Source organism: Rhodamnia argentea, chromosome 5 (genome assembly GCF_020921035.1).
Source record: "Rhodamnia argentea isolate NSW1041297 chromosome 5, ASM2092103v1, whole genome shotgun sequence".
Lineage (NCBI taxonomy): Eukaryota > Viridiplantae > Streptophyta > Magnoliopsida > Myrtales > Myrtaceae > Rhodamnia > Rhodamnia argentea.
Window position 1 is genome coordinate 7,425,897 of NC_063154.1, and position 23,326 is coordinate 7,449,222.

The 23,326-nt window shown below is 43.1% G+C and overlaps 1 protein-coding gene across 1 annotated transcript; it reads left to right on the forward strand.

The window, feature by feature from the left end:
* Positions 1–13,114: 13,114 nt before the first annotated feature.
* LOC115754160 (adenylate isopentenyltransferase-like) lies at positions 13,115–14,772 on the forward strand. The gene has a single exon (XM_030693124.2). It carries the CDS (start codon positions 13,596–13,598, stop codon positions 14,691–14,693), a length of 1,098 nt encoding a protein of 365 aa, XP_030548984.1. The 5' UTR covers positions 13,115–13,595; the 3' UTR covers positions 14,694–14,772.
* Positions 14,773–23,326: the final 8,554 nt, after the last annotated feature.

Below are 23,326 nucleotides of genomic sequence, written 5' to 3' on the forward strand. Positions count from 1 at the left end.
TCAGAGAATAAACCTCGTAACCATACTATTTCACAAACGGTTTTGGCCATGGCGCGGTATTCCGCTTATGCAGATGACAAGGATATCGTTGTTTGTTTCTTGGTTTTCCATGAAATTAGAGACTTTCCCAATTTTATGGAGAAACCAGTAATAGATCTTCTGGTCATTGGACAAATTGCATAATCCGTGTCGCAGTAGGCAGTCATTTTCATGTTGCAATCGCGAGATAGAAAAATTCCGAGTCCTGGACACCCCTTCGGATCCCTAACTACCTTTAATGTTGCATTCATATGAGATTGCTTTGGCTGATGCATGAATTGACTTAATATTTTAAGCGCATAACATATGTCGGGTCTTGTCATAGTAAGGTATATCAACTTCCCAACAAGTCTCCGATATCCCAATGGATCCTCAATGAGTGGATCTTTGACTGGTGCGGAAGTCCCTAAATCATATTCATGAGTTGTCATCTTGACGTTCTGCTCTATGGGAATAACGGCGGGTTTGCATCCCGATAGGCCGGCTTCAGACACAATCTCTAATGCGAACTTCCGTTGACTAAGGTTGATTCCTTTATCAGAACGAGCAATTTCAATGCCAAGAAAATATTTCGGGGCTCCTAAGTTCTTGATGTGGAATGTAGAGTGCAAATATTTCTTGAACTTCTCAATGCGAGACTCATCATTTCCCATGATAAGTATGTCATCAACATAAATCAGCAAATAAATGGACGCAGTACCTAAGGTCCAAGTGAAAAGTGCATAATCATGTTTTGAATGCTGGAACCCTACTGTTAGAGTATCTGTGAACTTGGCTTACCATTGTCCGGAAGCTTGCTTGAGACCATATAAGGATTTGCGAAAACGACATACATGCGACTCCCCCCGTATGCGTAATCCCGATGGAAGCTTCATGTAAATTTCTTCATCAAGATCACCATGAAGAAAGGCATTGTTGACATCCATCCGATGAAGGGATCGGTGACGTGCAGCCGCAATTGCGAAGAAAGAACAGACAGTGACTTCCTTTGCAACTGGTGAAAAAGTTTCATGGTAATCGAAACCCTCCCTCCGAGTGAAACCTTGTGCCACTAAACGTGCCTTGTATCGCTCGATAGACCCATCAGCTTTGAATTTTATCTTGTAGACCCATTTACATCCAATGGGCTTTCGATGTTCGGGTAGAGGAATGATGTCCCATGTGTGATTTTCAACAAGTGCATTGAGTTCGGCTTCCATCGCCTTTTGCCATCGAGGATCTCGTGCGCCTTCCCGGTATGAAGATGGCTCTTGTTCTTCGGAAATTCGGCTAATGGTACACGTATATGTGGGAGAAAGATGACTGAAAGAGACATATGAGGATACGGGATAGTGGCTTCTTGAAGCTTTGGATGCGAAACGGATATAATCTTTAGTCCATGTAGGCGGTCGAATAGTGCGCCCCTAACGTCGTGGTTGCTTGGCGGGAACTAGAGTCACCGGAGAAGGGTCTAGAGAGGATGCCATTGGTGACGATGGATAATCGGTAATAGGAGATAAAGGAACATCCGCAGGGGATAATTCTGCTGATGTCGCATTTATCCTTTCTACTGGAGCTGATACAACCGGTACTATCGGAGCAACAAGATATGGAGTAGAAGGAGTCACAACATCATCTTCTTCTAGAAAATTTTGACGTTCCGAAACGGTCAAGGATGAAGGTGTCTCATCTTGAAAAGGACAGACATCTTCATGGAAAACGACATCCCTACTAATGAAGAAATTTCCAGTAGATATCTCCATAACTCGATAACCTTTTTGTAAAGTGGGGTACCCCATGAAAACACATAGAGTGGCACGAGGATCCATTTTGGTCCGAGTCCCAACAGTTGTTGCATAGCACAAGCATCCAAAAGTTAGCAGATGATCAATAGAAGGTAATTTTTCATAAAGTAATTCAAAAGGTGTAGTACCACCAAGAACTCTACTTGGCATGCGATTAATCAAATAAGTAGCGGTGATCACACAATCACCCCGGAATTCTTCGGGAATAAAAGCTTGGTATTTGAGTGCTCGTGTGACCTCTAAGAGATGTCTATGTTTTCGTTCCACAATCCCATTTTGTTGTGGAGTATAGGTGCAAGAGGTCTCATGAAGAATGCCTTGGGAAGTAAGTAAAGATTGACAATCATGGGAAAGAAATTCACGTCCATTATCTGTCCAAATTTTTTGGACAGATGTATTGAATTGAGTCTTGACCATAGAGAAGAAATTCGACAACTTGGAAATGGTCTGACCTTTAGAATGCATGAGAAAAGTCCAAGCGGCACGTGAAAAATCATGAACAATTGTGAGAAAAAAACGAGAACCGTCGCGATGAATTGTATGATAAGGGCCCCGGATATCAATGTGTATTAGTGAAAAAGGACGAGTAGCTCGAGATGTACTCAATGGGAAATATTGTCTGGATTGTTTAGCTAGGGGACATATTGGACATTTCGGATGAGGAAATTTTGCACTATGACCCAATCATTGGTGATAAAGGAGATTTTTATTAATAGTGGTAGCATTACAAGAAATGCCTTTATTTAAGGATTTTAAATCTCCGGGAGAATTGATCCGGAAAAACAAACCATCTTCAACTCTACCCAAGCCCATCGGTTTGCCGGTCATACGATCTTGAAATAAGCAATTGTCGGAATTGAAAATGACATTGCAAGAATTATCTTGACAAACTTGCAAGACAGAAAGGAGATTGAATTCAAATTCAGGAATGTATAGAACATTGCGAAGGACAAAATTTGGCCCAAGCTGAACCGTGCCACTTTTAGTGACTTGAGTAGTGTTTCCATTTGGAAGTCACACCGACAGAGGGAATTGAGATCGCTCATCAATATGGGAAAATAAATTCTTGGTGCAAATTATATGATCACCGGCACCTAAATCAATTATCCAAGCATTTACCGAAATAGAATTTTCTTGGGATAGAAGGGTACCCGAAAAACTTGCACTCTCATCGGTAGTCTTCAACCGGCTCAGCATTTTTATGATGGTCTGATACCGGTCCCGAGTAGTGGTGTTGTGGGTCCCGTCCCCTTTTCGTGCAGAAACTTGATAGGCAGATTTTTCTTTTCTTTCGCAATCATTTGGGCGTTCATGTAATTTCCAGCATATCTCTACAGTATGATGTGGCCTCTTGCAATAATCACAATATTTATTTTTAGGCTTAAGAAAATTTCCACCTACCTTCCCCGATGATGCGGCACCACGAAATCCATCAGATCCGTGTAATAAGGCCGCCGACGTGGCCATAACAGGCCCATGAGATCTTGTTCCCTTGCTGATGAATCCTGGACCATCGGATGCACCCTTGTAATATTGGCCGTCCAACCCTAAGGCATTAGGGTTCCCTTTGAGCACAGCCCCTTTGAGCGCAACCACAAATCCAAAAACGCTCTTCTCGCTTCTTCTGTCCCCAAGGTCCCGAGAGGATGAGAGCATGACGGAGCTTCCAAGACTATCGCCGCGATTGGCTGTAGCGCCGTGAGGTGAGAAGGCCGAGAGGGCTACTCCCTCGTCGTGTCGTGTTGCCGTCGCCAATCGCCGGCATTCCTCCTGGACAGCAAGTTGAAAAATGCGACCAAGGCTCGGCAATGGCTCCATCGCGAGAATCTAAGTCCGAAAAGGTAAGTAATCTTCGTTTAACACGAGCAAAAATCTGGTGGCTTTCTTGCGGTCACGAATCGCGCGATATTGTCGAAGGGTTTCCTCGGGACCGACGAGGGTTTCTTCTGCTGCTTCGATATCATTCCATAGGGATGATAATCAATTGAAAATGCTTGTAATAGATTGATTCCCTTATCTCGAGTTCGATAGGGCCTGTGTAAGTGAGAAAAGCTTTGCTCGATCGAGCTTTCCATACATTTCCCGTATATTCGACCACATGGTCTTTGCGTCTTCGGTTGGTGGTAATCCGGCGGCCACTTCGGCCGTGAGGCAATTACCAATCCATTGTCGTACCAATTGGTTGCACCGTCACCAGTGACAACGTTGTCGCTCATCGATCGGGACCGGAATGGTGCCATCGAGAAAACCATCCTTGTCCTTTGTGACTAGGGCACGCCGAAGATCCCTTGCCCGGACGCAGTAGTGCTCCGATCCAGCCAATTGGAGGTTGATGAGGCGCAATTCGGGTCCGTCGGCTGGTGAGGTGTACAGCGGATCTCCAACCTTTGGCCGGTTGCCGCCGATTCCAAATGGGTAAGGGAATACGGCTTGGTAACCGGGCAGAGGTGTCGGGTAGGTTGCTACCATACTCGATTCGGGTATCCGTCCCGCATAAGAAAACTCGGGCTCGTGGATTGGGCTTGCCCCAAAACCGGGCTCGTGGATTGGGCTTGCCCCAAAACCGGTTGGTGAGCCTCCCCCGAGCTGAGTATGCCCCCGTGTTGCTTCATTTTGTGATGGCGATGATGACCTTAAAATAGTGGGCTGAGCAGGTCCATAATACCATGGAACCGATGAACCGGCTCGAAAGGGCCTAGCATTTGCAGCAGCTGGATGGGTTGGCTCGAAATGGGCTGCCCCTGGTTGACTCGATAATGCCGCCACCGAACGGGCCGAGCTTGAATGGGATTGCCCTTTGTAGTCCGAGTAGTTTCAACAGGTGGATCCTTAGGAGAATTTGAAGTTGGAGGTATATCTTCCATGCCAAAATGACTCTGGTTATCCTCGGTTTGTTGCTTGTTTTTCATGGTAAAATATGATTCCTACGCCGGAGTGCAAACTCTGTTTTGCAGATTAGGTTGCAGCAAAAAAGAGAGCAAAAAATAACCGGTTGGCAATCAAGAAGAAGAGCGGAAGCTAGGCCGAATACGAAAGGCTCTGATACCATGAAAGAAGATGACAAAGACGAGGAACATGATTAGAAAGAAAGCTTTTTCTATTCTTTTTTTTTTAAGGTATCGTTTGTACAGTTGTGTACAAATAATATTGACAAGACAAAAAAAAAAAAGGAAAATAATTATACACAAAATCAATCAAGTGCATAATCCCCGAATATAATCTTCAATCAAGAAGATTGCAATCTGATCCTTAATTATTAGGATCTCCAACGATCAGCTCTGTATATTTCAAACGACAAAAATAATTGAATGTGTCTTTTTAAATAATTTCGCGCATACTTGGCTCAAATGTTGCGCCGAGTTGGCGCCACATTAGCTGGACAGTTTGGAAATAAGAGAGAAAAGCTAGAGACGCAGAGAGGGAGAGGGGTGTCACCTCTGCTCATCCAGAAGCCCCACCATGAGATGGCGAGAGCAAGCTATCAACCTAGGGTTTTTGTTTTCCTACGACATGTAACTTTGACTTTCATGAACCAACCTAATTTTGTGAATCGAGACGCGTAGTGAAAGGGTTTTGCTAGTATAACAGTCTTTGGATGAAATAATAGTATATTATGAGCGATAAATTCTTAAAAAATAAATAAACTCTCTATTAATTTTTAATTAATTATTATTTAATTGTTATGATCCAAAACAGACTGTTAGTCTTAGAATGAAATTGTCTAAGGAAAAAGTGAGGTTCTTAGTATCATATTTGACATTGGTCGATTTTTTACTGCTTTCAAACCCCGAGGGTTATCCCAAGCAGATAAGAAAACGTGCGCGTCTTTGGCCGAGACGCATGCCATTGCGGGTCCGGCGTGCTTGACTTGACGTATTGATGAGAAGCTCGAAGCATTTTCAGGCTGAAGCGCCACCACATCAATCAAATCCAGGGACCCCGCTTCTCACATGGGGTTTTTGTCAAAAGGGACATTCGGATTATTACGGGGGCAATCAAACCATTCGAAAGGTCCGAAATCCGGCAAAGAGATTCAACGTTGGAAGTTGCCAAATTGGTCATTCCTAGCAAGTCTCTGTCGCAATCTTTTCAGATCCATTCAGCGGGGGATGGTGATTGTCAGCATCGTTGACGATGTTCCTGCTCTATACCCCCGGACTGGCGACCTTTCTTCTCCCTCAGTAATTCCATTCGCGAGAGTTTCTCGCCATTATCTTTCATAGTCAAGGCAAGATGCCTTTCTCCTTCCTTTCTTCTCTTCTCTTTCTATCGTTGAAACGCATGTGTGAAAGGAAATGTCTGCGGGATAAGATGAGGGATAGGAGGTGAGTATGGTGATGCATAAAGCAAACACGTTGACGCTCGACATAGTAAATTTCAGAGAACATTTACGTAAATGGGTGTGCAAATGAGATAATATAATCCTTCATGATCTATTGAAGGGGAAAAATAAAGAAGAATTTTGCGTTATAATAAGCAGATAAACAAGCTACTGGAGAAAATGTCGTCTGACCATGTCCTAAAGATATTATTTTTTGTCTATCATGTCCTGGCCTTTTCGCTAAGGAATCGGCATTAATTTGGAGAAGGGCGCGCAAATAATGTCTAAAAAGAAAGAATGTCTTGGCTCTAAAGTGGGCTGATTAAGTAACTCTTTCCTTGATTTTGCGAGATAACTATAATGATTAGCTATCACGAAATGAAAATTGCATAATTTTGTTAACTTCAAAATTATATGCGACTAACCACCGCCTGTGGTGGCTGCATTGGCTTTGGGCTCTCTTCCCCTCACGAAGGGAAAGGGTTCGAAACCCAGCGCAGTCATTAGGGATCTTAAGCGTGGCGTCGAGGTGGTGGGTCCTCCGCTAGCGTCACCCTAGGGTTTACTGCCCGGCTGTCGGCTGTGCGAGGGTTCCTTGAGTTACCAAAAAAAAAAATTATATGCAACTATGCCAGCAGCAAAAATTAACTTGTGGTAATTCATCTTTTAGAGGGCGATAGCGAGGTAGTTCCTAGAACCAAATATTACCATACATGTGAAATTAATCACAATAGTAGAGATACATTTGTCAGCATAAACTTTATTCATCTCAAATTTATTCGACTGCTTCGGTTTAAAATAATGAACATAGGCCATGTTTCTCGCGGAGAGAGGCTTGCCTATTCATGTTTCCGCAAGAAGGATGATGCTTCTACATGTCAAGGACGACAGTTTCCATTACAGTTCTCCAGCCTATCCTCAGTATTCAAACCCTAATTCTTTCAACGCCGAAGACATTAGCAAACTCAAGTTAGCAAACCCCAATTCTCTAATTCGATGCTTTAGTCTCCCAATTCATGTCGGCATGCGTGTGTACGCACGAACGAACGATCACTGGTTCCGCTACCGATCCGTTGAACTCCTTCGTTCCAAAAAGCTACTGCCATGTCACCATCAGCGATTCGATTGATGGATTTTTGACGAATTGAGGTTTTGGGATCTCAAACGGATGACGCAGTGGTAGGCCACACCAATTGAAATTCATAATTCTATGGAGAATAATAATTAATTAAGTGATGATTGAAGGTCGGTGAGCCTTGGCGGCCTGATTGACCGATATCTAGTCAGTAGTCATACATGTCATACTTGTGCCAATGGAGCCCAAAGTCGTTCCTCTTTCTTCCCAAAAGGTAAGTTAACGATGATGGGGTTTATGTACGATAAGAGGAAAAATATTGCAAGCAGTAATGATGCACAAGATTGGCTTTTGACTAACGATGATACTCTTTGTTCAAAGCTTTAATAGTGATCGGGGACAGCGCAATTAGACGTCGAGGAATTTCTTGATAGCGAATCAAAAGATCATCCATTTAGTAGCCACAATTTTATACAAACTGTTTTGGTTCGAGCCACTTGCACAAACCAAAAATTCAGACTTAATCGATTTATATGACTTTATGAGTTTTCTATGGACCTCTAAATAGCAGGGTCTTCACGCTCGTGCCTTGAGATTATACAAGAAAAGAGCATTAGTAATTTTAACAAAAAAGGCTTCAATTAAAATTAACTTTCGTAAATCTCCAGTCTTGTTTCTCAGCAATTTTTCCTAATTAAGGAATCATGTCATATCCAATTCGAATCACGTCTCTCCTAAGACAAGGACTTTGGATGATTTACATTCATGTATGTTCAGTTGAACTGAGAAATTAATCTTCAATAACGCTTCGACTATTGAAATTATCTTTCAAAGAATAAAGTGGTTTATAAATGCCATATCTATATGCAAGCGAATGAGACATCATCAAGCATCCATTTATAAGCTATCATATCAGTTTGTCAACAAATTTCAAAGAACAATCTTTATTTTCCCGTCATTTTTTCAGGGAATCGTACGGTAGTTGAATATTAAAGTGTTTTATGAGCCGGTCACATAGCTAACATAGTGTGAATGGCCAATCACATTGCCAGCCGGCAACGCATCACATCATAATTGGCGTTTAAAATTCTTTGAACATAATTATTTTTTTATTGGCGTGTTACATTAACATGTCATTGTCACATGAAATACATTACTTTAGCTGGACACATCAAATAAGTTCGCGAAGCCACGACTCTTGTTCCCTAGAAAACTGTCATTTTTCCTAAGTATAGTCTTTCCCTTCAAATTTATTAACAAAACGAGACAAATCAATCTGATAATGCAAAAAAAAAAAAAACTGAAGGGAATTACAGGATAATAGTAGGTCGAGTATATTTTCCACTTAATACACTATCGACATATCAAAGACAATGTTTCACTAAAAGTTAGAGCTTAAGTTTATGAGATTCTATCCCATCCCTTAGTCGAATTAGTAGAATGAAAATCGTCATCAATCATCGTAACTTTTTAGGAGAAAAGTATATTATATGGATAAAATAAAACCAAATCGACACATGGATTGTGGCCCGTTCCCTCCGAGCATTTTCTTGTTGTCACTTAGATCGGTCATAGTGATCCTCCTATTCGACTATTTTTTCACTCAGTTGTTCTCATTTCCACTTGCACCATTGGATGGTTCTTTGGTTCTACCCTTTTCGAACAATTCTCTATTTCTCTTCCGGAGATCAAGATCTCGAACACTTTCAGTCTGGTTGGCTATCTGTGCAGCGGACGTGGATTCTCTTGGTGCCTTCATAAATCTCACGCGCTGATGTTTTGAGTGTGATTTTTATCAACAATTGAGGTTCGTCAAGACATCATAAGGGGCGTCCCGGATGAATCCGGCGGGCTTTTTCATTCCAGATATGGGCTTTCGATTGTGTCTCGCTGGTAGGTTTGAGCTTGAGCCGGTTCCTAGGGGATTGAGGAGCTCAAAAGGCTTAGATTTGCCTAAAAATTGTATTTAGAAGTCGAAAAATATAAAGAAAAACCTAAAAATTAGAAATGCAGGTTATTCATATCTTAAATATAATGATGCCGTAAATTGGTGATTTAACGTGAAATGGGCTACGGACATGTGTGGCAGGGGAGTCGAATTCGGAAGAAGTGGCCTGAAACAATGCGAAAAAAGTGAATTTTTTTTGTAGAATTTCAACTGGCTTTCTGCCCCTTCATGTTGGAGCCACCATGTTGAGCTTTGAATGAACAGTTCAGAGTATTTTCTTTTTCTTTTGGTCAAGCGAACATTTCAGAGTAGACTTGCGTGCGCCACAACTCTTCCCAAATCAGAAGTCACGATCCATCGAAATCTGGGTGCTCGACCTTCGTTTATTTGAATGAAATTGGTAGACTACTTGGAATTATCGAGTCAATTGATTGATAGGGAAAAAATACCGACAAAGCCCTAAATATAATTTTTTTTTTTGCCAATTCAATCGTTAAACTTTTGCATTTGTGTCAATTCGGTCTATTTGACCAGTATGCCCGGATCTTGGGAAGGGTCCGCCGACCGGCTATCCCCACCCTCGCCGACCCTTTCTTGATGATGGTGGGCCGGCGGCGGCAAGTCCTCCTTGCAAGTTTTTTTTTTTTAACCTTATTTGTTGAAATTAATCTACATAAAATTGACATAAAAAATCAGATTTAGACAAAAAAAAAAATTCATGTCTCATCAATCGCAGCCAGCCAAATGGATCGAATTGACAAAAATACAAAAGATTTAGGACTGAATTGATCAAAAATAAAGTTTATGATTGAATTGGCACAATTACAATTGATTTATCACTTTTTTGATAATTTTCCCGATCATTAATTAAATTTTAAGTCCCGGTATCGGAAAAATAATTAAAGTTTAGAATATACAATTTTTCTCTAGAAAGGAGGTTGATTATGTTCGGCGCATGTCAGCATGATATATAAAATGATGAAATTGAAGGAATACATACATACATACATACATACATACATACATACATACATACATATAGTCTTACTCTGTAGGCATTTTCAAACTGGTATAGGTTCTTGAAACTCGAGAGCGAAAGTGACAATGAGTTAAAAAGCATCCTAGTTTCTTAGAGGTCTACAGGTTTGAAACCTCCCCTCCTATCCCATCTCCATCCCTTCCGAACCTTCACCATTAGGCCTCATAGCTGAGTCGTTCGTCACTGATAATCGTTTTCTTGATAATGAGAACGAGTAGGATAAACACCATCTCTCGAAGCTGGTTTAGAACAAGAAATAATGGATTTTTTTTTTTTTTGGCCAGATTTGCATTGCGAAATGATGGATCCTAATGGTTATGAGACTTACTCGCACCGCATGCAGTTTGCAATGGAACTCCTTTGATCAAAACTCCAAACCCCCCGGTCGCTCTTCGGAATTGGTGGCACCAATTCGACTTGGTGGCACTTAAGTGATCTCCAAAAAAATATTGACACCAAAGTGAGCTCCGTATACAAATATTGGCAGTTGAAATGTCCTCATGCCCATTACACTCTTTTTTAAAATTTTCAGTCCAGAATAAAGACAGCAAAGAATCTCAAGTATTTCCCAATTGGATTCATGTCCGCCCACTCGTATCCACATTTTCCCTGTAGTTCAAGGGGAAGGGAGGAGTCCATAGGCCGCAATCCTGACAGGCAACGACCTCTCATTGCTAGGTGTAATCTCGCCTATTCTTCAAGCACCTTGTCAATTAGCACCTATCCATATGCTTCGAATTTGTTGATGGATGCCGGCAGTGTTGATTCATAGTAGTAATGTGAAGTAGGCAACCGTAGCTTCTATACAAGGCAAGACAGTTTCGGCTGAAAGTCTATTGCATTAGTAAGATAAAAGGTTTTGTAGAAATCTTATCTCGAAGGAAAGATTGCATACAGAAAGATAGAATTTTCTGAAAGTCCTACCTAATAGATTTAGAGTACATTTCTAAATAACCTATATACAAGATTGCATTCGCATATAGATAGACTTGCATATTTAAAAAAAAAAATTAGAATCAGGCATAAGATTCTCTAAAAAAATTTAGGATTTAATTTATACTATTTCCTAGACGATTTTTTAAACTATGGTTACCTAATCGATAACGATGAAGGTGGGTTTTGTAAATACCACGAGCCTCAATGCATCCACTTGTGTCTTTTTCTCCCATAAAAGAAGAATGAAGAGTGCTTAATCTCCTAATTAATTAGGCCTAATCATCCCCCATTAAGATAGACGCAGTTGCTAGATGTGACTACTTATAATGTCCAATCTGTGGAGGATGGCCTGCGAAAGAGTGCATCAACTTGCACATTTTCGGAAAGGTGGTGCACCCATGATTCTCTTTAATACCTTCTCGATCACTTAAATTAAGGTATATTAGACAAAGCTGAAACGGGGGAGTTGACGAATCTTTAGCCGACTGATTTCCGATTAATGACTAGATTAAAGTTGCACTTTTTGGAGATTAACATGCGGACAATCTCAAATGTTCTTTCCCAGCTTATGATCAAGCGATCTAATCACACGATAAAGCCACCGCCAATGGCCACTAATCCGAGCTTAATGCATGCGCGAGGACATACCGCATATAATTCGGAATTGCTTAAGAGGGACGTCCGAGCTTATGGAATCTTAACCCTGGTATCCCGTACGATATTTGCCTAAAGAGTATTTGGTGACAGACTACACATAAAGCTAATTTTTTGTTCTTTTTTTTCAAAAGCAAAAGCAAATATGCTGGATATGAGCTCTACTTTCGGTTGCATTGTCAAGATATTCAATGGGGTATCAAGTCGTAAAGTGAAATATCCCGTTGAAATGAAGATAAATTCTCGGTGATTTTCAATTTTATACATGTCATATCTACGAATGTGTGTTATACTTATACACAATGTGACTAATATGCTAAATGTATTCTACTTTATGTCTTTTCCACCTCACATTTAGTGGCGCAATGAGAAGTTGTAGAATGAAAGAGAGAATAATGAGTAATCACTCTCGAATACATATGTCATGATCGAAAATATGAAAATTTAAACCCTATGGACGAATTAAATCCCAAATCAATGAAAGTGTCGAATGAAAAAATGAAGTACAAAAAAAAATTGATGCAAGCACATCCCAAAGGAAAAGTGATAGCATTGACAGTAAAATGCACGATTCGACTCTTATAAACTTCCCATTAGTCCTTTGTTTATTCCAATGAGGACATGGAATAAGCACAAATTTAATCACGGTCGAATTCACTTCATTGAAAATAAATTCAAAAAATATGGTTGACGCTCGAGTTATTTGTAAATGAGCAACAAACAGAAGTTTAAGTTTGAAATATCGTAATTACCTCCTTTTCTTTTATGGAAGATGCCGGTAATTAGAAAAATCCATCTGTAAAAGCCCAAAAAAGATGGTAGATACATTCTTTACGGAAATAATGTCGAAAACTAAGACACTTGTCCATAAAAAGAGGTTAGTCAACATGAAAATAGGAACGCGTCTTAATTCGAAGCGGTCACCTGACATGAAAATAGGGATGCGTCTTAATTCGCATATCAAACTCTTAAAAAAAACCATTAGTGACGTACGCATCACTTGATAAATCTATTTCATAATTTTTTTTTTTCTTTCTCTATCTATCTCTCTCGTTAATGTTACTATTATTTTTAAAACTTGATTATAATTCAAGTTAAAAGTATTTTTTTTTTTAAAAAGGGGGGAAAGGTTGATTGAAAATAAATTAGAATGGAGGGAAGGGTGGAACGTCAAATATAAAAGAAGCCAATGCTGAGAACATCGCCTCTGGATTTCCTGCCATAAAGGCAGGTGACATTCCATTCCCCCCTATAAAAAGGGAATGGACGGTGGGGATTCGATGTATCCCCTGCGAACATCCGAATACGCCCTTCGGTCATCCACACTCACACTCTCCTTCGTACCGCCAAACCATGTCCATCGTCATCGCTCACTCCTCTCCTTCGTCTTCGTCGATAGCGCCTCACTGATCTGATCTTCCTGATATTGTTCCTCTACCATGGAGCTGATCAAGCTCACCTAGCACGGAGCCACCCCCGGAGCAGCAAGAGCCAGACCCAACGCCACGAATCTTCAACCAGACCACGGCGGAGCTGGGAATCCCCTGTTCCGTGGATTTGCATGAATTGATCGAGGGGAGGGACTAGGAATACGCAAGACTCTTTTTGTGTTTGCTGGGGGAGCGAATTCACTCTCGCTCAGGCTATTTTGCAGCATTGTCATTCCTGTACTGTACTGTACCCATACGTCTCTCTCTCTCTCTCTCTCTCTCTCTGATCACACACAGAGTCACACCTTCCGCGAACAAGTTGTACGGCTCAGCCATTTTTTACAACCAAAGAATCGTCACGCTCTCTCTATGAAACTTCTCTTCCTAAACCCATCACACTCTCCCTCCTCCCAGCTAAAATCCCTCTTCTCCTTCCCTCCTCTCTTCTCTCCCCACAACAACCATCACCCCAACGCCTCCACCCACCACAAGCCCGTCCGGTGGTCCCCGATGGCCTCCTCCGCAGCCGCCCACCGCCGCCTCCGCCGCCGCGCCAAGGTGGTCGTCATCATGGGAGCCACCGGGTGCGGCAAGTCCCGCCTCTCCATCGACCTGGCCTCCCTCTTCCCTTCCGAGGTCATCAACTCCGACAAAATGCAAGTCTACCAGGGCCTCGACATCACTACCAACAAGATCACCCCGGCGGAACGCCTCGGCGTCCCCCACCACCTCCTCGGCTCCTACGACCCTGACGACGGCGAGATGACGCCGTCGCAGTTCCGCTCCCTCGGCCACGCCGCCATCTCCGGCGTTGCCTCCCGCGGTAATCTCCCCCTCCTCGTCGGCGGCTCCAACTCCTTCATCCACGCTCTCCTGGTGGAGCGGTTCGACCCGGAGACGGACGTGTTCGGCGGGCTCGGCTCGCCGGCGAGCCCCGAGCTGAGGTACGACTGTTGCTTTCTGTGGGTCGACGTGTCGCTGCCCGTCCTGGAGGATTACCTGTCGAAGCGCGTGGACGACATGCTCGGGATCGGCATGTTCGAGGAGCTCGCCCACTACTACGACCCGGGCCGGACCGACCCGGGTGGTCGGACCGGGCTGAGGAGAGCCATAGGCGTGCCGGAGTTTGACCGTTATTTCAAGAAGTACCCGCCGAGGGGGGTGGGCCAGAGGGACGCGTGGCGGCAGGAGGAGGGAAAGGAGGGGGACGACGATCGGATGCGGGAGGGTGCATACGAGGAGGCGGTGAGGGAGATAAAGGAGAACACGCGCCAGCTGGCGAAGAGGCAGATTGGGAAGATCCTGCGGCTGAGAGGGTGCGGGTGGGAGATGAGGAGGCTGGACGCGACGGAGGCGTTCGGGCTGGCGACCGCGGGGGAGGGCGGCGGCAGGTGGCGGGAAGTTTGGGAGGGGCAGGTGGTGGGGCCGAGCGCAAAGTTTGTGAAGCGGTTCTTGCAAGAGAAGTAGGTGTCGTTTCCGAGAAAATTCTTCTAATTTTCACTCTCTTGTTTGTCACCATATTTTTGGGGGAGAGGTCAAAAAATGCTCTCTCTCTCTCTCTCTCTCTACAAAGGAGGGGACGGGGGTTGGGGGCCGACTCGGTGGTGGGTCCATGTAACGGCTCGATCGATTTGGTTCGCGGCTCGAGCCACGGCCGGCCAATTTTGGGGGGATTGGTTTCTGTCAATACTACTTGGGTTGGGTGTGCCACTTGGATGTCGGAGAGAGGAGCCTGCTCTTCTCCTCCTCTTCTTTTCCTTTTGATCTTTTTGGGGCATTTGCCGAAAAGGCCGTAAACGGTATAAAATTCAAAGGAGAGTTATTCTGCCTTGTTCGGCCACGGACTTCGGATCGGATCGCATGTATGAAATTTTGAAAATTTCCACGTACGGAACGGATTCGTGGGGGTTTGTTTCGTACGTTCACCCTCTTTGTCGCTCAAACCCACGGCACAAATCGCTACATTAGGCCCGTGAATGTCTCGATTAGGACCGTGGATGATCTCACTTGTTATCGAAATAAACTCCTCCTATTTTCGGGCCCAAAGGGAGAAACTTTCGCTCGAGGACTTCACGTTGACGAGCGCCGGATGATGAGATAGCCTAAAAAGCTGGCCTTTTCGAAACCTCTTCTCTACTCTAGTGTCTGCTCTCTACCCTACTCCCATCTGCCTTGGTACTCTAGTTTCTCCTAGCCTCTCCTCTCCTCTCGGAAATCCTCTTTTTTTGTCGCATAGTCTGTTGGACATTCTTTGTATTTTCGTGTTCCTTTTTTTATTCCTGTCCTTTTCCCTTGAACTACGGCGCGAAAGCAAGCGGCGCAGGCAGACCCGCGAGCAGTTGCCAAGGTCATGTCCTGGTTTTTTCTTCATCTTCTTCTCCTCCTTTGGTAGCCGCGAGCTGATGAATGGCCAATGAGCCGCTGCATAAGCGACGCCGAACGAAATGGACTCTGGCCTGTTTATACCATCAAAGATCTTCCCGTGTTGATGCAGAGCGGGCGTTGCAAGAGCACTCGAACCTCGAGAGGGGTTGAGTTGAGGCTACTACTAGCTAACAGTAACACCAAGTCCCATCGACGGGGTCAGTCTATTGACACGGCAGTTGGCGACGGTGGTGGCCCCCCCACCCTTCTCTTTCTCAGCCCGAAACATTGGAAAAAAAGGAGGAGGAGAATTTACATATTTCAATAAGAATCTCAAAACACCTTGTTAAGGACCGGTAATTGGATAATGTTCGATTTTTAAGATATTAATCTTGTATCTCACGAGAATAACCAATACATCCAGACGCCTAAAATATTTCCCCGTTTAGTTATTTAACAAGTGCATGCATTCGAATTCGAGATAAAATTTAATGCCTCTCGTCTCGAAAACTTGAATGTGCTGAGTTTGTGCTATAGAAAAACGACGTCGTTTCGAATGAAGTTAGCCACATCCAATCTTAACGTGCCAATGATACGGCTGGCGACGATTGGATTTGTGCGTAGATATTTTTATTCCAAAATTAATCAAAGTGGCTACGTTGAAATTTAATGCAAAGATTTAGGACTGCAGGAACAAAATTGAAGGATTTGTAAAAAGGTTTATGACTGGACCAGTAATTCCACTGTATTCCAAAAGGTGCTTTGATTTATTTTGCTGACCTTTATGGTTTAAGCAACGTCTTGTCGGAGTGCTGCACTAAAGTTTTGGCAACAGTGAGGGAAAAGTGCTGCTTACTAATACATTCGTTGCCCGAGATAGGAGTGTTGTCTTGTCTAGACAACGCCCGCGTAAGCAAACCCTGTAAAAGTTGTTGCCTAAAGTTTTGATCAGCGCTCCACATGAAAAGACGACCATGCAATACATATCGGGCGTTGCATGGGGCTAGTTTATGCAACGTTTAGCTGAGACGGAGCCGTTCTCACCGACGTACCGAGCGTAAACGAGGACGTTTTGCTAGATACGTCTCGGAAGCGCCGACCAAGTGCTAGCTTGGCGGACTCCGTAAATTCAAACAACCGTTTCGAAATTCTCGGGCTTAAAATTACGACTCGAGGACAGGAGACCGATACACGCGCTCGGGTCCACCGCATCACAACACCCGAATTCGAAAGCCACGGTCAAACTAGAGGCGACCCTGACTCGGCATAGTTTTTTTGTTTTTTTCGCGATTTTCTAGTAATCGATGGGCAGCGCATTCTTTCCATGAAGCATGATGATGGGAAACGATGAATAAGGGGTGAGCTTCCATAGGTACAAGAGCTTTTTAAGCACTCAAGGCAAATTCCATTCATGATGCTTGAACGGACAGACACTGGAGAACGGGTCTCTCTGCTCACGCTCCTTCTAGTTATTGGTAAGGAGCTGCCTTGAGAAAGAAGATGGCATGGAACCGAGAGCGTCGGGCGTTGCTCCGGAATTATGATCCAGCTCTACCGACGATTAAACTACTGCTCATGGACCAATCCAAAATTGCCTAACGAGATTAAACTATGGGATGGTGTCCGGTATGCAGATGCATCCCTCTGGAATTTCGAGCCACCTGAGGGAATGAATCATTGCCAATGTTGACTCATGATTGACTCGGTTTGTACTCGGCATCTTTGTTAAATACATTTAAGCATATTTAGCGAGAGAGGTTTTCGAATATTAAAGCGACGCCTTTATAAATGTTTCGAATATTCAAGCATATTTAATCTTGTTACACATGTCGATTACTCGTCGAATTTAACTTTCTTCTCCGTGGCGAACTATTTGTTGGTGAAGTGTTTTCGAGGTATCTGCTGGGCAACCTAATTAAGGATGTTTATGATTTTCGATACCCCCTCCCGTGATATGCCTAATCGATATTTCACGGACTGGATTATCCTTTGTTATGCTTTGGTGTTAAGCACTTCAAGGGCGCTTACAGTTAATATCACAAGACTAATGCAGTTCAAACACTTACTACAAGTTAGGCCTCTCGGAGATCGTGTGTCTGGATCACTGTTTAGGTTAGGGACGTGCCGCGTGGGGTGAGGTCTTAGTGTGTTTCACATGTCCCTATCTTTGAACTTGGCGCACCCGTCCCGTGAATGGCCTGGGGATGCTAAACATCAAACAGTTTTCCAGAAAGCAAAACGAAGAGACTTTATGGTAGATCTCTTCCCAGCTCAAGACGGACGTGCTATTGGCCTGTGGTCCTCATCGTTCCTGGCTCGAATTCAATGTGCTACAAGCGTGCCCTAGTGAACGTAGGACAAGGATCCGAGAGGGTACTTGGTTTCCTTTTCCGGGGGGGGAGGAGGAGCTTGAACACCGCGTCACCATTACTGCAGCTCATTAGATCTGGAGAATGACATGTGCTCGACTTCGGGGGCTTTCAGGGCAATTATGTGGCTGGGGTAGGCACTAACTCATGTGTTGTCCATTTCATCGCCCAGGGATTCTAGAGATTGCACATTTCTCCAGTATGCCAAGCTAGCTCTCTTAGACAGCCTCTCTATGGACAGAGTTTCATCGACCGAACTCAGTCCACGCTGAGCCTAGCTCACGTATGCTGTCGGGTGAGGTGGGCCTCGAGGATTCCTAGTTAACAGGGGCAAGCAACATTCTATATCGATCTTGCTTTTCTCGAGCAGTATATCCGCGTGATGTGTCGAAAGCTTTCTCCCTAAGTACGGGGCATTCGTTGGCTCGACAAAGCTACTCTCGCGAAATGCTGTCCTCACTAAAGTTACCACAAAATCAAGGCAGGCTTTATTGATCGACAACATAAGTTATTAGCATACCTCTCTTACTTAGCCAACGCACATCCTTAACTGAACCCATTAGTTAATTTGCACAGAAGAAAGTACTAAACTATTAGAAAACGATCCTCGCTAGGCTAACTGTTATTCCCGGCGATAATTCTAAAGGAAGGTATTTGTGGAGATAGGTCTTAACCAAAAGCAAGGCAAATCAACCTCTAAGCAGATCGAGAACATCCAATGCAATTGCCCTTTTTAAGTGCTTAACAAGTTAGTTTTGCATTTTACGCAAACCAGATGTACAAGAGAAGGGAGATTTAGGCAAATTGATTATGCTAAGTTAACCCAAATTGTGGGGGGGGTGGAGATGGGGTTGAATGATGGGGGGGCTGGTAAGAGTATGGGAGATCCGAGGGAAAAGACAAAAGCATCGAAAAGTGACCAAACGTGCACTTAACATCGGACGCAAAACATGATGGTGGGGAAGGAATTTGACAGAGACCGAGGAGGCCGTGCCTCGGCGCGAGGGTAGCGAGGAGGGAAGGGACATGAACCCGAGTCAGAGCACGCGTACGGTTCGTCGCGCACGATCCCGTAACCCGCACAGCCCATTAGCACGTATTTCTAAACGCAGATGTGGTTGGGTCACGAGGGCGCCGTCCATGTTCCAACGCCTTGTGCTGTGTTCCTTGCCCATGTCTCGCTCCACCACTCGCACGAGCCGGACAAGACGGTGGTGGAGTTCATTCGAGGACGACATGAAAAAATTGTTTATTGGGAACACGTGAAAGAGTGTTCTTGCTGCACGCCACTTGTTGAGGCTCATCAATTGTGCATTTTGAAATATTACTCAATTTTTAAAAGTGTGTTAATATCCTTAGGGTGCTTGTTGACATGATTTGTTTTAGCATATATTGTAGTTATTTCATGTGGAAATTGCACGTCTTACGGTTATTTTTTCTATTGAGATGCACGTGTGAGTCGTGTTAGAGAAATCCTAAATCGAAGAATTGATATGGTGTTGAGCAGTTAATATATCCTAATTATTACTCGTGGTCACGTCAAAGTTCGAATCTGTTAGGAGTAGCCTGTCTTTTTTCTCTCAAAATACTTCTATGGGCAAAAAAATGTTATGTATGGACGAGCTCCACATGCGGAAGATAGATCTCGAAGCATTGTACCTCGGAAATCCCCTCTTCAACCCAGGAAAATGTGGGAGAAAATAACAGTTTCTTGAACAAAATGTTGATAACAAACTTAGCCCTTAAAGAAGAAAGACACTATCTTGAGTGGCAGAGCAAAATATATTCGATGGGGGTGTTTAGAGCACACCAATATATGCTATGCATTCTAGTCGGCTGCCACGAAGCACTTGCGACCCTTGATGTTGGCGCTCTCCGTATAGAAACAAGAAGAATGGAGGAATGGGTTTACGGCAGAACAACTATTTCAACTGTGCTTTGCTCCTATATCTCGATTGGGGAATGATTCAAGATAGATGCAAGTTATGGGTTGCAGCCCATGAAGGGAAATATCTTCGGAGCTCAAATTTTTGCAACTACATGGTCAAGGCATTAGTCTCTCTTTTGTGGAAATCAATCATGGATACGAGAGAAATGCCCGAGATGGGAATTCTACATTAGCAGAGGATGGAAAGTCGATTGAGGACGAAAATCGCACTCGGATTCCTAACGCCTCAACCTATCTACCTTCTTTCATTGATGCAGACCCCGTTTTCAAATAAAGAAAGATAGAAAGCTTCTTTGTCCCAGGGACGAAAATTTGGGATAGTTTAAATAAGGTGTTTTGGCCAACCTCAGCCCAAGCCATTCTTCATATTCATGTTCCAAACTCCGTTTGGGTGGACAAACCAATTTGGTAGCGAGCTACTGATGGAATATTTCTCATGAAGTTCAATTAAAAACTCATCAAGTCGCAAACTGAAAATGGCGTAAGTCTAGGATTTGGAACAAAATCTAGACAGCTAGAGTTCACAAGTGATACCAAATGATGTTGTTGAGGACGGCGGCTAATGTCTTACCTTGTCGAGCTGACTTATTTCATATCCCCAACCCTTCTTGCTCGTTGTGTGGAGACTCAAGAGGAAAATAGAGTACATTTGTTCACAATGTGTCCACTGGCCCAAATTTGTGGAGACAGAGCCAAGAGGGTACCATCTTGGAACTTCAGGTTACCGGAAAAGATGATCCTTCATCCAAGAAAGGTAGCACGTAGAATGTGTTTGGATTGCAAGCTCTTCACCCTTTATGCAGCAATTCTCTCTATTAGAATGCAACGCTATAGGAAAGCAAAGTTACATTATCAAATTATTCCAGTGCCTTCGCAGGTGATTCAGCTTGTCATACAAGATTTCATAGAACATTTCAATATGTTTAGGAAGAAGAGTAGAGTTGAATTAAACAAGATATTCTATCTAGGTAAGGACAAACTCTTGGATTTCTCCGTCAAATCCATAGTTAAACTATAGTGTAAATGGTGCGTGAAAGGATAACAAAGGAGCCATAAATATCATTACGCAATTGGATAGAGGCTTTGGACAAAAACGAGGAAGATGGAACTCGCGAACGGAAGTAGAAGCCATAGCTCTTTTTATCGCTAGCAAAGTTGCACGGTCCCACGCCAAACATGGCGCCGTTTTTGAAAGTGATGCTGAACCTGTGGGCCCACAATCAAACGAGGCCCTCTGCGAAAAGTTTTCTCTTATGAAAGTTGAATGTTCTAGTAAGCCCGGTCTCACTAAATATTCTTTGCCTATCATTGGCCTTTCTGTGTGTTTTTTGGACCGTCCTAGGTCTCTACGTTGTACCTTCATCTTAGATAACGATCAACTGGTGAATGTCCTGAGTCGTTGTTTGACCAATCATGTCATTGGCTGCTCGCCATCAAACGCTACTCATTGAAGGCCCTTGATGATTGCATATATATCGCATCATGTAATCGTGAGCATTTAGCTATCAAATGTTTAGTCCTAATGGCTCTATCAACTTGAATTAAGGCAATGAGAGATTCGCGATTTCACCCGGAACGGCCCAATAGGATTTAGCTCTTTCATTGAACACCGTTTTTGGGAATACTTTGGCGAAGAACTTATTCATCTCTAGTCCTTTCGAGGAAAATACAATTGTCGGCGGCCGAAAATGGTCATCGGAGACGACTCGCGGCTTCCGTCTCATATCCAATGCCGGTCATTAGCGATGGCTCGTTTCAGCCCTAATTTCCTACTGAGTTATCGAGCAAGTTAGTAGCGTCCGACATTTCTCTAGATTTGCCACTCACCTTTTTTGCTGATGCTACAAAGTCTGTTCGGAAAAAGATTAGGGTTTGCGTGGGTTTGACTTAAACAAACAACAAACACAACAAACAATTTTCCACAATTTTCCATGCTTTTCAAAGCAAAAAAATGTATCATACGTATTGTTAGAAAGTACGAAACCCAAAAGCCTAAATTAATTGGTGAAGGGCGATCACACGTATATAAAGAGCACATAAACCCCATGCCTTGTGCGATGTAGGTTATTTTAACACCCCCCTCACACATGCAGACAAGATTAGGAGCGGTACGAGGAATTTGACTGGAGGGGCTTCGAAAAAAAAAATGGTAATTTGACTAGCTTCAATGAAAGGATTGCATTATCTTTTTTTAGTAAGGCCTATATTTTGTGAGTTTTTCAATTATACCCTCAACACTAATTTATTTGCATCAATCATGACTCGGTGGTGAGCAAGAGATTAACATATCGGTTCCTTGGGGCGATTGAATAAATAAGATTTGACGGGAAGGTTGAAGCCCGACGCTCTTCTTCTCCACCAAACATCTCATTGTTTGGTAAAGCCAGTTCTTGTTTTGCGTTGGGCATGAGGCAAGAGATTGCCTCCAATCCACTAATTAAATCTATTCAAATCTCACTTAATCTAATCGGTCCGTCCTTTTTTTTGGGGGGGTTTATTTTTGCCTTCCTGCTAAAGCAACATCTTATTTTTCACATTAACCCTAATGTCAACCACATTATAAAGGGAAAAAAAAAAAGTCACATACATACACAAAACGCGACATCTTTTCATGGTCAAATCAATGATGTCCATCGCCTTCATTGTGAATATCCCTTTAACCACGCTGATGTTTACGTAATTTTTACCTAATTCATCGACGGTTTCCAAGAAAAAGTCTAAGCAGCCATTATCGAAGGATCGATACGCGCGTGAGAGAAATTAGACACGTAATTGCTTCACATACGCATATCACCCATTCAACCACGACGGTGTAAATTTGTGATTAGTAGTACCTATTGACCTTAACAACAGTCAAAAACTTGTCGTGTAAAACCTTCATATTTTTCGACCCAAAAACAAAATATTTAATATTGACCGGTCAACTCAATGTACGTGGATTCTCCATATATTTTATTGTTCACGCAAAAAGTCAACTTGGAAGTTCTTTAATGCCATAATGACGATAAGTTGCCCCTTTTGGAAATTAAATCAAGTCGGGTCTAAAATATAAAGCACCTTTGACTGTGAGATTCAAGCCGATTGCTGTCAGCCGCGACTTCCGGAGCCGAGCCCCTTCGCTAGCATGACAATTGACAAAGCCAAGCCGTGATCTTCTTCTTCCTCCTCCTCCTCTTGTTATTCCTTCTTCACCCTTTTTTGGCCTTTCGGTCTAAAATATGAAAAATGACACAAATGATCCTGAACTTTGATCCAGTATGCGACGTTACTCCTGAAATTTTAATTTGTTCAACATGATCTCTCGATTTTAGCCCAATATGTAATGCCGCCGTCGGATTTTTAATTTGTCCAATGTGAACAATGTTGTGAGTTTTGGTATTTTCACATGTAGTTCAAAAATGCCGATTTATAATTTTTGA